The following is a 14,841-nucleotide window of genomic DNA, read 5'->3' as shown; positions in this document are numbered from 1 at the left end:
TTCACGTTTCATTTTTCCACACACTTTTTGACTTTTCTGTCACAGTACATGCCTGATGAAGCCACCAGACAGATGGCGAAATCAATCGCGAAGAAAAAAGTGTGGTATGGAAGAATGAAACGTGAACTCATTACAGATAGCTAGATCAAAGCTTCATAATTTTAAATTTTTATTTTAGTCAGCAGCTAAGTCCTTAATAAGAGACAGTTTTTGATAAAAGGAAGAGACCACTTCAGCAATTTTCAATCTAGGAGCCAGGCTTGATCTGCAAGCTGATTACCAGCAGATTAAATATTTTTTGATGCAATATATCTCATTAACTGCAGCATCTATCAATGTCCAGTTTTCACAGAAATCTTCCAAATAGTGCACTTTCATAATATAACTATTTTTATAGAACTGTTACAAAATTTAAAAAATACATTTGATGAGAATAATTGTGAGTTGGAAGTGTTAATAATTGTCGAATCAAAGTATAGTATTTTACATATTGTAAGGTCAAGAAACGTTTGTTAGAAAAAAAAACTATTTAAATTTTAGATGAACTGAAAACTTAATATAGTACTATTTTTTATATTTATAAATTTACTTTACATAACATTTTATTTAGAAAAATACAATATAAACATTAGAGGTCGTATTATTTCTCGTATTCAATGAAATTTTATGTAACACCTTATTAGATAGTTTGTAAACATTAGATATTATTTGTAACTATGCCTTTTCCACACAAATATAGGACCATTCAATCAAGAATTCAGAAATAATCTCCAGGAGAATTGGACTAGAGAATTATTGAGACGGCAGATACCTCTTTCAGCGAACCTCAATCTTATTGAGATGTTAATTGATAGCACACTTGTAAGTGTCTGATGAAGTTTTAATTTATTTGTGGATTTGTAATTAAGTTGCTAATCTTTGGACTCTAGAGATTAGCTTAATTGAGTCATTGTTTCAATACCATTCTCTTATCTGTTTCTTCATCCATCATCATTGTTGTAGTTAACCAAATAAGTAAACAATGGAAGTAACTTTAATGCAAAAGATACAAAATGCAAATTAGTAAATGATTACATGTAGTGCATGACTTGTGTCATATGCTTGTCTGCAGTGGCATGCCCAGGATTTCTGAAGGGGAAGGGAAGGGGTATGTACACTTTTTTAGTGGTCAGCCCTTATTTTACCATCTTTTACTGCCTTAAGCATTTTTTTCATAGGAATATTGGGTTGGGGAGGGGGAGGTCATGACCTCACCAATGCCATCTTGGGTCTGCCACTGCCAGTCTGTTTCAATTTTTTATGTACGTGGGTTGTTCAATATATAAGTTTCCGTATGCTGTAATTTTTTTATTTTTAAGATAAATTAGAAAACTATACATACATGTGTAGGAGGATCCTTCCTCACTTCTCCACATAATCCCCATAGAGATTCAGGCATTTGTCCCACCGTTGCACCAATTTGTCCATACCCTTTGCAAGAAAATCAAGGCTCTAGCTATTGAGCACTATTCTCACATTCCGCTTCACTTCTTCATCTGTTTCGAAACGGTAACCTTGCAATTCAGACCTTAACACCGGAAAAGGATGGAAATCACTCAGCGCTAAATGGGGCTGTATGGAGGGTGGGGCAGCCGTTTCCACCCCAATTCTTCAATTTTGTGTTGTGTTTGCACTGCTGAGTGGGGGCGAGCGTTATCGTCAAGAAGAATGACACCAGCTGACAGGAGACCTGGTCGCTTATGTCGAATTGCGTTTTTCAGTTTATCCAATGTTTGACAATAAAAGTTAGCATTAATTGTTCTTCCTCGTTCCAAAAATTCCATAAGAACATCCTTAGCATCCATGCTTCTGAACTCTTTATGACGCGAGCCCGCATTTTCCGAACAAGCATTTACTTTTCGCCCTTGAGCGCATGCGCCTTCACGTCTGATAACGAATCAATTGTTGTTCCTTGTAGACGAAGGATGGCGCTTGTCAACCATGTGCTTCGTTTTAATGGCATTGCTTTATACAATATTTTATAGCACAGGGAAACTTATATATTGAACGTCCCTAGTACAATAAATTCTTTGTTTCTTATCAGCTGATTAGAACTGTTTGGTATAGTCAGAGTTTATATGTGATTACATATATATGTAATTGTTGCTAAACTATGAACAAGGACACTAAAACAGTAAACTGAAATGATCTTTTGATACGAGCCACATGCATCAGGAGCTATAAACAAAAATATTTATTTTTGTGTGCAATTTCAGATTGCTGAGTGGAATTTACAAGGACTGCCAAATGATGAATTGTCCATCCAGAATGGTATTATTGTAACCAAAGCACAGCGCTACCCTCTGTTGATTGACCCACAAAACCAGGGCAAGGTCTGGATTAAGAATAAAGAAGCTAATTTTGAAATGCAGGTAAGATAATTCTTAAAACAAGAACAAAATATAAGAAGATACTTTCATTGGAAGTTTCACATGAAGCAAGCTCTATTCTGTGTTGTTATGCTTTAAATTATTTGAATGCAATAGCGTTCATTTCACAGGTTCTTTCTTTTGCAGGTGACAACATTAAATCACAAGTATTTCAGAACTCATATAGAAGATGCTCTTTCACTTGGGCGACCCCTGTTGATTGAAGATGTTCAAGAGGACTTAGATCCTTGCTTGGATAACGTGCTTGAGAAGAATTTCATCAAGTCTGGAACAAGTTTGAAGGTATGTGATCATGTTGTTCTGTTTATCGGGATAATAAAAAGCTGATAATTGCTGTATGAGTGCAAGGAGAAGTGGTGACAGTTCTGCCAATAGTCACTGTCTCCTTCAGTGTATCAACTTCCATAACGTCCTAGCTTATTTCCATCTTCCCAACTCCCTACCATCCATGTTGGAAGATAATGGCAGTGTTTTAACCAAAAGTTTTAGGTTTTTGTTTTTATATGGTAGCTTTTGAGACTGCATTCCTCTGCTGGTGTTTTCAAGTAACAGCCCAATTGTCCTTGAGATGATGGGAGAAACCCAGGCCTGCTCACACCAAAGGTGAGAGCCCTAGCCATTTGATTACAAGACAGTTCGCTCACTAGCGCATGCTGGAAATTTACCCAAAGAAAAAGCTACTTTCTTCTGATCCAATTATTTACTTATTCTTTTAGTTCAATAGTGATGATTATTGTCAGATAATAGTTTGTTACCCTAAGATTAGGAATAATATGTTTTGTTTGCAATACGAATGGGACAGATTAATTTGTACTCTATGAATATTAGCTGATACAGGCATATTGGTTTATTGGGAAGATTAAAGATAATTTTACTGATTTGATATACATCTATAAATAGTCTTTAATTTAGTTCAAAGTTCTATCATTTTAATTGCTTGCTGCTATTGACCTTTCCTGCGCTCTCTTGCATTTCACTGGCCTTTTCTTGTATTGTTGTTAGGGATGCCATGTGTAATCCACATGCTGTAGTTTTGCAAAGTAAATGTGTAACACACAGTTCCTTTTTCAAAGAAAAGCCCATTGCAGCTACCTGCTTACATGTACTTCTTGAAGTTCTTGGAACATTTGCAATGTTATGTCAGATCAGTAGACTATCAATTGTACAATACTTACTTTTTTGTTATAGTGGTGTGTGGGTTACAGTGGGAGTAAAACATGTCTGAAATACGGAACATATTGATGGTGTTTCCAACAGTGTCCTCCAATGGTAAAGTGATACAAAAGAAGCATTCACTTGGAAGCATTGTCACATGGACTTTCATTAATCACTGGTACGAGTCCTGACCTAGACATGAGTGTGTCTTCATCAGTTTCACCTAATTGTTAATCATCCTCATCATAATTATCAAATGTTGCAGGAAATCGGTGCAAAATTTGTTTTAAGTCCACTTTATGCTCAAATTGGCTATTCAGAACTAACCTACAGTTCAAGGTGAGATCTGAACACTGTGTAACATACCTCTGCTGAGGATTGAATCCATGTTCTCTTGATTACGAGGAGCCAGCACAATTACTGCACCTTTGGGGAGGCCTGAAAGCAATAAATTTTTTTTTTTAAATATATATTTTTTGTTGTTTTTGTTTATTTGTTTGTTCAGCCAGTTGGTCATGTAACTAGAGGTGCCATCATGCAATTATTTCACAAGTCTTTCATAGTTACTACTATAGAAGATCGACTGTAACTTTCGGCCTATTACAATAAATATTCTTTAGGATCATATATGATCAGCCTTGGCCAAAAATAAAGGTCTAAGCAAAGATAAAACACCCTACATATATTTATATTGTATATTTCAGGTGAAAGTTAGTGACAAGGAAGTGGACATTATGCAAGGATTTAAATTGTACATAACAACTAAGCTGCCAAATCCTTCTTACACTCCAGAAATATATGCACGAACTTCAATTATTGATTTTACTGTAACAATGAAAGGTAATAGTTCTTATAATAAGAATAACTATAAGGTACAATAATATAATAAATTTTGATAAGATCAATATATATTATGTATAATCAGTACTAGAGATTGAATAGATTAATTCGTAGTTTATCAGCTCATGCTGCATTTACAGTAATTGTGTCAGGTCAAATTTAAGTAATATTTTGATACATAAAACCATCATTTGGCCAGCCGCACACCGGATCACACAACGCAACGTGACATTTTTGTTGCAAACCGACTCAGTGAAGGTTTAACATGAGGCTCTTACGGGCGGTCGCAAACCAGATGAAACATTCAACTCTAGTCACTTCGAGTCATGTTCCAACGGTTTGCAAATATCTGGGGAATTTGGTATCGCAAGGAGCAGCTTGCAACAAAATGATCTGTGCATGCATGAACCCATTCAATTCAGCCACAGATGTTTAATTACAGACCGGAAATTCAGGCAACATCAGTCCAAGATTTCCAAACTGGGGGACAGTATCATGGCGGCAATGTTTTTATTTAATTGCAAATTAAACATGGTTATATTCTGACACACGAGATCGCTGAAACAGAAGATCGTGTTGGATCTGGTGTGTGGCTTGTCTTATTAATACAAGTAAATAATCGAAGCAATTTATGCTTAACCTCTTGAAATTAAATAACTTGTTCTCATCTTCACATGGTTCAATTAAAAAGCCACGTACAATCCTTTATTGGATGCATCCAGCAGGAGGTTCTATTGTCTTCTCAACACATCAAATAATATCCACATACTGTAATTGCCTCTTCATAAGTCACCATGTTGACTGAGAACACAAGAAGCCTACTTTCATTTGTTTCGTTTTGTCGGAATATATTTCTAGCAAGTAATTGATTGGAAAACACTATATTTTGGTATGTGACATAAACAATGCATTAAGGTAATATAAACTGATCGGATTCACAACATATAAAATTATACATGAATTCTACATATACATTAATGCATTGATTCTGCTGTAAATTGTTGTTATATATAATTAACAGACCTAGACCTATTGTGTACATGGACGAAATCTGCAATCAGATTTAGCTGACAAACAAGATGACTCGTGGTGTTGCTTTGTTGCATCACATCAAGTTGGATCCGGTGTGCGGCTGGCCTAAGATGAACTACAAGATAGCCTGATTCAGGCCCGTAGCCAGACAGGGGCCAAGGGGGCAGCCATTTGGCACTGCTGTCAGTCCCCTTGACATTAGGTAAAACTATTTTGTGTAATTTGTTTGCAGTGAAGAGTGGAAATGTAAACAGCAGATACGGTATTATTTTGCTCACAACTTTGGTGAAGGATAAATTCACAGTTCACAGAGCATGAACAACAGCTATTACATTTGTTCATCTTGTTTATAAGAAGTCTAAATAGCTACAAGTATTTAGAATATTCTCTTCTCTATAGAAATTTCCTTGATAGGGGTGGGATGTACGCTAGGCACTATGATTGAATACTGTCCATTTTTCCTGTGTGATATAAATATCTGTATCATCAAAACTAGTATGGAGTGTGTAGTAAGTGATGATTTCAGTAGTAGTCAATTGACACTTCAACCGATATTTTAAATGATATAGAAAAATGTAGTAATTGTATTATGTTTCTAAGAGATATAAATATATATTTATATTTTACAAAGCCCCCTTTGATAACCCATGAGCCCCCCCCCCCCCCCCTGGGGGAGATCAATTCTAGCTACCGGCCTGGCCTAATTAATAGCAAATAGTTTTTAAATTAAAAAAAAAGAAGATAAAGGTAAAGTGTTCCCCTGTGCATAGCACCACGCCATGAAGGCGTATAGGGGGTGTGGGGGTAACGCCCCACACTTTCTTGATCCGGTCGTGAGTGGGGGTGATGTGATCAGCATCATGCCCCTGACCGCCTTTACCCCCCAGGGTTTCCCCCAGGTACCCATGTTATTCGACGCTGGGTGGGCGCCGGGGCCGCTTCCACCGTTAGAAAAGTTCCCGGATTTGAACCGGCCGGGGATCAAACCCGGGACCTTGAGCATGGTAGTCAGACGCGTTACCGACTGAGCCACCGCTTAAATTTTATATAATTATTATAAGTCAACAAATAACAATAAATAATCATATTTAACAGTAACATTCTTAATTATATCTCATGTATCCTTCTAAAATTTGCATGAAAGACGGAGTAAATATAAATTAGAATGAAGTTAAGAAAATGTGATGTAACTTTTAACAATTATAAATTATTTTGATTCTTAATTACATATATTATGTGGTATGTTTTTTGTGTGGTAGGTTTAGAGGACCAATTGCTAGGCCGAGTAATTATTACAGAGAAATCTGAGCTGGAGACTGAACGAACAATGCTTATTGAAGATGTAACAATGAACAAGAGAAAGATGCAAGAGTTGGAAGCAAACTTACTTCATAAATTGACAACAACAGAGGTAACTTATTATCAAGAGCTTCTATTTCATTCACAAATTACAAACCCAAATTTTATTTTTCAAACATAATCTTTGTGTATTAAAATGTGTAATTTACATTTTTTTTCTTATTGTCTGTGTTACCAAACTTCTCACAGCAAATAAAAAAAACAACTATTTTTTTTTAGCATTTCACCACATTTTTAAAACATGATTTGGTATTATTTTAAGATGTATTTATGTATCAGATTGTTGTTTTGACATGTATTATTTTTTTTATTGTTGCAGGGTTCTTTGTTGGATGATGACACAGTGATAGGCACACTGAATGTAACAAAGAATACAGCTGCGGAGGTAAAAGAGAAACTGGTAATAGCAGCTGATACTGAGATAAAGATCAATGCTGCCAGAGAAGAATTCAGGAATGTGGCTAACAGGGGCAGCATCTTGTACTTCCTTGTATGTGATATGTCGATGGTTAATTGCATGTATCAGATATCTCTGGTGCAGTTCCTGGAACTGTTTGACAACTCCATGTTAAGGTAAGAGTTGAATTTATAAATTTTCAAGGTTCTGGAGTTATGAGAAAGTATTTCCTGAGATTGAATGGAGAGGGGTGGAATAATCTAACTGGTAGGGTTACATATTTATGGTGAATAAAATATCAAGATTTTGGTACATAAACGACATATTTCATGATCGAAAGCAGTATATAAAATGGCATTTCTGTGTTAAAATTGTGAATATAATCCTAAATTTGATTTAAAAACTATACTTATTGCACAAAACAAACATTTACTTTTTAATAGCACATTTACAATTGAATGTTTATTTTACATTCCCAGTTCTTACATTTTCCTGCTTTATACATTTTACCTTTATGAACCCAATAAAGCAAAATGTTCCCAGATTGTACATTTTTCTCGCATGTTAAATTATTTAGTCAGAGTCCCCTGTGAAATGTATAATCGAGGTCCCACTGTAGTTATCAAAGTATTAAGTTTATTCCTTACAGGAAGGGAGGGAGAAGCATCTTAGGAATAGCGAAGAATGCAAGCAAGCAAAAAAAAAGGAGAACAGAGAAGAGGAAGAGGAAGGGATTATCTACGAAGTGAAATGTAAAGAATGTCAGAGTGTGTACATAGGAGAAACGAAAAAAAAAGGCTGAAAGACAGGTTGAAACAACATAGGGATGATGTACGACTTAAGAGAGAGAGAGAAATGCAATATTTAAACACACGAGAGAAACAGGACATGACATAGAGTGGGATGAGGCTAAGCAGATAGGAAGGAAGAGAATGCTAGTGAGAAAATGGAAGGAAGCCAAGGAAATAGAGAAGAAAGGTGAAGAAGACATAATGAACTGGAATGGGGGACTGAAGTTAAACAAAGAATGGAAGAATGTGTTAGAAAGAGTGGAAAGGACAAGAGAGAAAGAGGAGAGGAGAAGGGAGAAAAATGAAGGAAAAAGAGCGTGAGATAAAAAGTCCAACCACATTCTATATGAAAGTAATTATGTTTAGCCTTTTAGGTGAAAGTACAGTTGGCAAGTGAAAGCCACCTGCTAGAAAGTTCCTAACAACTTTCTAATAGTCTGGAGGGAGTAATGTTTGTGTATATATAATGCCCTTTTTGTGTATCTTGTTACTTTTGTACTTGATACAGAGTCTGATGAAGACCTTGCTAGAAGGTTGAAACGTTACGTTTAGTTTATGTTTTTAATAAAATAAATTACTGCCTTGGTCAGCATATTTAGTTTTTCAGTTTATTCCTGTGTAAAGAAGTTAATTTCCTTTCCTGATTTTTCATGTTTGAGAGTTCATTTTACATTTTGCAGTTCATTTGGCAACATTCCATGACAAAACATGGTAGGAAAGCATACCTTGCACCTTTCAAAATCATGAAAAATGAACATTACATGTTATTTCACATTTTGTGTTTCCATCAAAAACTAAATATGAATGTCTCTGATAACTGGCATTTGAATGGGAAGGGATGAAATAATGTAATTGGCACAGAAAGATAACAAACACAATGATAACTCAATTAACATACCTGTTGGAATAGTTCTTTTTTTTTTTTTTGCTATTGTATTAAAAACCTATTATTTTCAGGAAGAGTTATTCTCTGAAACTAGCAGGTTTTTAAAAATATCGCAACATAGAGAAAAGAACCTTCTTTCAAAAAGTATATATAATTCATAATTGGGACATGGTAGTATATAAATATAGAGACACTCACTTATCCATGAAACTGTTTTTTTTTTTTTTATTTGTTCTATCAATTTCAGTGGCCAGTGCCACCATCCTCCTTGGAACTTGCTGTACTGTTGCTTTGTGTGCGTCTTTTGTTGGTAATTGGACTACAGCAAGTTTCAACGAGGATTGTGGCAGTGGCCACTGAAATTGATAGAAAAAAGAAAAAAAAACAGTTTCCCGGATAAGTGAGTACTAATTTCTCTATATTTATATATATTATGTTTACAAGCAGAATATTTTCAGTATTTCAGTTCAGTGCTCTGTTATTGTTTTTATGTAAATTAAACACAAGTCTAAAATATTGTGCCATAATCACCCAACTTCATTTTTATGATAAGACCCAGAATTGAATATTTTTTCGAACAGGTGTTCTCGGGTTACCAGTGAGGTTAAATTGGAGTTAGCTTCCAACGTTTCGAGTGCATACATTGCTCTCATCTTCAGGGAACGCAGTGTAAGGTTATATATATATATATATATATATATATATATATGACTATGATGTGGCGGATCTTGGACGTTGTCTTCCTTGGCTTGCTCTGGATCCTGGTGTTCCCATTAGTTGGTGTCTTGTTTTTACGGAGGAGTGGGTTACAGGCGTCACTGTTAAAGATTGGTGCTTTCCCATGAAATGGCTATGGCTTCCCTTATCCATCGGTCCCAGTAACTGGCACATTTAACTATTATTTTGGTGTCGGCAAATGAAATCCTGTGTCCTTTGGTGATGCTGTGTTCTGCAAGTCCTGACTTTTCTGGTTGGAATAATCGGATATTGTGCTGATGTTTATTCCGCCGCTGCTCAATGGTACATCCCTTTTGGCCTATACATGGTGTCCCACACTCGCAGGGTATATGGTATACTCCTGGAATGCGGAGTTCCAGGTCATCTTTGACTGAAGGGAGCAGGGCCTTAGTTTTCAGTGTTGGCCTCTGAATGGTCTTCACCCCGTGCCTGGCTAGAATTCTCTTCCCGGAGGTGTGTCCAACGAATGGTAAAACTGTTACAGCGCCGGGCATTCCTGTTCTGTGTTGCTACTGGTAGAGGGGCTGTGCGGTGCAGAATCGGTCCTTGTAAATGCCTCGTCCTCATGTTCGGCTTCTCTGGGTTGTGGAGAATCGTCCATTCTAAGGGCCACACTATTGTCTGTTCTTAGTCTCTGCTGAGATGAAAGTGCCTTGTTGATCCAGCTGACTTCATGGCGAATTTCGTCTTTGGCATCTGGAGGGAGACTGATAACCGCTCGTTCAATGCCAGAGATGATGTCCTTGATGGGTAAGGCTGTAGTGAAATTGAGTCCATTCTTTAGTATGGAAGTTTCTGCATTGTCGAGTTGCTTGTTGCTGAGATTAATGCCGGACCCTCAGGAAACAGGGATATCAGTGTGGCCCTTAGAAGACTCGATTCTGCACCAATCTCAACAGGGATGTGGGACTCCAGCTCAGTAACGTCTGGAACCCACTTCTCTGTAAAAACAAGACAGCAACCAATGAGAACACCAGGATTCAGAGCAAGCCAATAGGAAGACAGCATCCAAGCTCTGCCACATCATAGTCATATATATATATTGACACGTCCTTTCCCATTGCACAAATATTTATTGTTAATATCTATTGTTATTAATTATCTTTTCTTGTACAAATGTTTATTGTTTTTGTAATATCAATTACTGTAATTTACCTATCACTGATAATGTCAGGATAGTAACTAACCTGTATATAATTATCTTGTTAAGAGCTGTTGCCATGGGAATTACGAGTGTCTTTTGTCTTGACTTAGGAGTTCGGGCTTCGAGTTTTAAAGAGTGGTTAAGTTGAATTGTAAGAAGCTGTTATTTCTTTGACTGAAGTGGATTTTATGCACATAAGTATTTATTTTGCTAAGACGTAAAATATAATTCTCTTCTCTTAGCGAAAACTTGACTTTGATTTGTTTTGACCAACGAACGAAGAGAGATATTACCCCATACCCTGAGAGGCATCACGTGTATGCTTTCGAGTCTTTCATGTGAACTTATTATTTGTTCTTTTAGTTAAATCATGTTCTTTTGACTAAAGAACGTTTCAATATTTTGGCGCAACAACGCGGGGCCCGAAATCTGTTGTTTCGTTAGTGGTGTTCATTTTTGTGTGTTCGTGAAGAGTAATTGATTGGTGATTGTGATGGAAATTCTGTGCTAGAAGAATATGGATAAGAAGATGTTGAGAAGTGCAAGTAAATCGTCGGCTGAGGAAAATGAATCTCCAGTGCAGTCAGTTCCAGTTACAGCAGACCTGCTTTCTTCAATACGGATTATGTTGGAGGAAAGTACAAGGGCTATGGAAACTAAAATTCAGGGAAACATTAGAGAAAGTTCCAGCAATCTGGAAGCAAAGATCCAAGAAAACGCCATTGCTTTGGATTCTCTGGAATCAAAAATTAAGGAAAAGATTAGAGAAAGTTCCAGCAATCTGGAAGCTAAGTTTCAGGAGAATGTAGCCATGTTGGAATGCAGTTTGAACTTAAAGTTAGACGAAAGTGGTAGAAATCTGGTGGAGTCAGAAAGGCGCTTAGAAGAGAAGTTTTCACAGGGTTATTCGAAACTCACGGAATCTGCTTTGGAGATGGGACAGAGACTGGACAATTTGACTGTAAAAATGGAAGAAAATCAACACACGATAAAAGAAAGCATTCAAATAGAGATCGTTAACTTACGTCAGACATGTGAAGCAAACTCTCTACAAGTGGAATCAAATGTGCAAAAAGAAATTGCCCTGTTGAGAGAAGAGGTTGAACAATCTCAGGGTAACTTTCGTAAGGAAATCGCTGAAGAACAGAGCAGTTTCAGAAAGGAAGTGTTTGAAAATGTGAATCACGAGGTAACTGTTATCACAGATAAGTTAGAAGATACCATTAATCACAAAGTGGCAGAGAAACTTGCTGAGAATATAAATGAAACCGAGGGATACCGAAAAGCTGACGAAGAATGGAGGAAAACAGTTGAAACTAAACAAGACAAATTTTCCTCAGATGTTGGTCATATCTGTAGTGAAATTGTTCATATTTCTGATCAGCTGAATAGGTTACAGATCCAGACGAACTCTGATCATCCTAAAATCCACCGTGTTGATGAAGGTTCTGGAAGATCGACATTTTATCCCATCTGTTCAGATGAAGCTTCAAACCTACAAGGAAAAACCTCACGGAAAAAGAGGTACAAGAAGATGAACGAATCCAGCTCCTCAGACAGTGAATCAACTGCTCGCAGCCGAAGAAACAGAAGAGAGCCTTCTTCACGCATTGTACACACTGGGGTAACTCCTAGAATGGCAGACATAAATTCTATGAGAAAGTTCGATGGCAATATTATCGCTACTTCAGCTGAATTATATTTAAAGGAATTGAATACAAACCTGGAAATTCTACAGATTCCTCAACATTATAGGCTTGAAATCATTCCACGTTTGTTAACTGGAAAGGCCTATCACTGGTTTTATTCGCATAAGAACGATTTCCGCACTTACTCTGATTTTTGCAGAGAATTCAAGAAGCGGTTTGCTTCAACAGAAGCGAAAGAGAGAGAATTGGCGTCTGTGAGGACTAGGCGGTACAATAAGCAGAATGATAACAATGTGGAGGAATATGTTTGGTCTGTGTACTCTGCCTATAGGAATCTGAGTAATCATTACACCGAGCAGGAAGTAGTTAATCTAATCATCGGACAGCTACCTTTTAGAGTAAAGCAATTGTGCTTGGCTCATGCTCCGAACACCGTGGATCTCTTAGCGGATTTTGTTAAGAGATATGAGCAAGCAGAGGAACAAGATGCTTGGCGGTCTACATGGAGACGAGAAACTGGCTCTCAACAAAACAGCAGAGATGTTCAAAGAACGTCTAGAATTCGCTTAGTTCAGCAACAAAATAGGAGTAACCCAGCTGAGAGTCCATACCCTAGAAATGGAAATAATTACCGTCAACAGCGTCAGTTTAGATCACGACGAGAATATCCAGCTTCCAGAGGTAATCCTTACGATAGACCGTATCCTAACAGTGGGTTTTCTTCGCCAAGTCAACAACGTTTATCTCCACCGAGAGATAGCAATAATGCTCCAGGGACTCAAATGACGAGCAGTGGCGTTCAGACAGACATTGTTGAACCATACCCCAGCATTGAGCAACAGCGCAGTGTGGCAGTAACGAGGAACTTCTGTTGGGATACCGGATCTAATCTTGACCAGGTGCGGGATTTTACCCCTCGCCTAGCATAGAAACGTCCCCTTATGTTAGGCAGTCTCGGGTGAAACTGGGGGCAGCAAAAGACTTTTCCCATTCTGGAGATGAAGATAAGAAACTAATACTTGTAATAAATCACGAGGAAAAGGAATTTAGATGTAAATTACGGCAAGCCGTTCAGTGTAAAAATTCAGTAAGAGCCCCAGAAATTAAGGCACGTGTAGCAAATGTAGACATAACCTGTGTAGTCGACACTGCAGCGGAGGTCTCAGTGATGAGTTTAAATGTTTGGGCAAAAATAAAGCAAAATTTTCCCGGGGCTACGTTGCAATCTGTACCTGAAGTTAGACTTGTTGACTTTGCTGGAAAAAGTCGTACTAGAGTTGTTGGCAAACGTAGTATTGTGCTGGAAATTGCTGAGAGCGCCATTCCAATGGAAATCTTCATTGTTAAGGGTTTGCCTTCCGATTTGCTTTTGGGTTACTCATTCCTGCAAAAGTATGAAGCAGAGATCAATCTTAAACTTAGAAAATTATATTTAAAGGTGGATGGAGAGTCGATTGAAAAGGAGCTAGAAGAGGATAATTCCGTAGATAAGCATATGAGCATCCGGAAATTTGAAGCTAGCTATGACAAGTGGACCACTTCTCCCGAAGATATAAAAAAGAAGATTGACTCTAGTCTGTTGCTGAGCATGGATCAAAAAGCCAAACTGTATGAAATTTTCATGGGTCATAAGAAGGTGTTTTCGGAAAGGCCTGGCACAGCCAAAGACTTAGAATGTGTAATCGAACTAATGAGTAATGTTCCAGTGAGCCAGAGACCATATCCAATACCTGTAGCAAAAAGAGAAAAATTGGAAACTGAACTGCAAAAATGGGTAGATTGGGGTGTCATTGTGCCATGTAACTCGCCCTATTTAAATCCTCTTATTGTGGTAGATAAGCCGGACGGTACAGTAAGACCGTGTGTCGATTTTAGATCGCTCAACAAGCTGATTATTGTTCCAAGGAGTTCAGTTGAACCAATAGATGAAGCTCTCCAGAAGTTCAAAGGTGCAAAGTACTTTACCTCTTTTGATTTAGTATCCGGGTATCTTCAGATCCCAGTTAAACCTGAGTGTCAGCGGTACACGGCGTTTTCCTACAAAGGGCGTCAATGGATGTTTGCGAAGATGACGTTTGGTCTTGCAAATGCAGTTTCAGTGTTTGTGTCAGCGATGCACTCCATATTTGGACCTGAAACTGATTCTTTCTTAACTCAGTACATAGATGATTTGTTAGTTTACGACAGTAATCTGCAGATGCATTTTCAGCATGTTAATTATGTTTTGTCTAGATTGAAGGAAGTCGGAATGACTGTAAAACTAAAAAAATGTGATCTGGTCAAATCCGAGATTTTATATTTAGGTCACATTATCTCAGGGGATTCTATCCGAGTAGATCCGAAAAAGAATGATGCTATTTTAAAGTTTCCTAGACCTAGATGTCGAAAGGATGTTCGAAAATTTTTAGGATTTGCTGGTTG

General features: G+C 37.4%; 1 protein-coding gene across 1 annotated transcript in view; it reads left to right on the top strand.

Moving 5' to 3' along the window:
- The window catches only part of kl-3 (dynein heavy chain 8, axonemal kl-3), a 217,449-nt gene that overhangs the window by 171,309 nt on the left and 31,299 nt on the right, over nt 1–14,841 (top strand). The window contains exons 51-56 of the mRNA XM_083111913.1: nt 740–861; nt 2,256–2,411; nt 2,556–2,711; nt 4,289–4,424; nt 6,716–6,867; nt 7,135–7,388. Coding sequence (XP_082968039.1) covers nt 740–861; nt 2,256–2,411; nt 2,556–2,711; nt 4,289–4,424; nt 6,716–6,867; nt 7,135–7,388 — 976 coding nt within the window. The remainder of the gene's footprint in view (nt 1–739; nt 862–2,255; nt 2,412–2,555; nt 2,712–4,288; nt 4,425–6,715; nt 6,868–7,134; nt 7,389–14,841) is intronic.

The sequence above is a fragment of the Lepisma saccharinum genome, chromosome 25, assembly GCF_977018435.1.
Source record: "Lepisma saccharinum chromosome 25, izLepSacc3.1, whole genome shotgun sequence".
Lineage (NCBI taxonomy): Eukaryota > Metazoa > Arthropoda > Insecta > Zygentoma > Lepismatidae > Lepisma > Lepisma saccharinum.
Note: the sequence above shows the minus strand (reverse complement) of the source record. Positions and strands in the feature narration are given on the sequence as shown.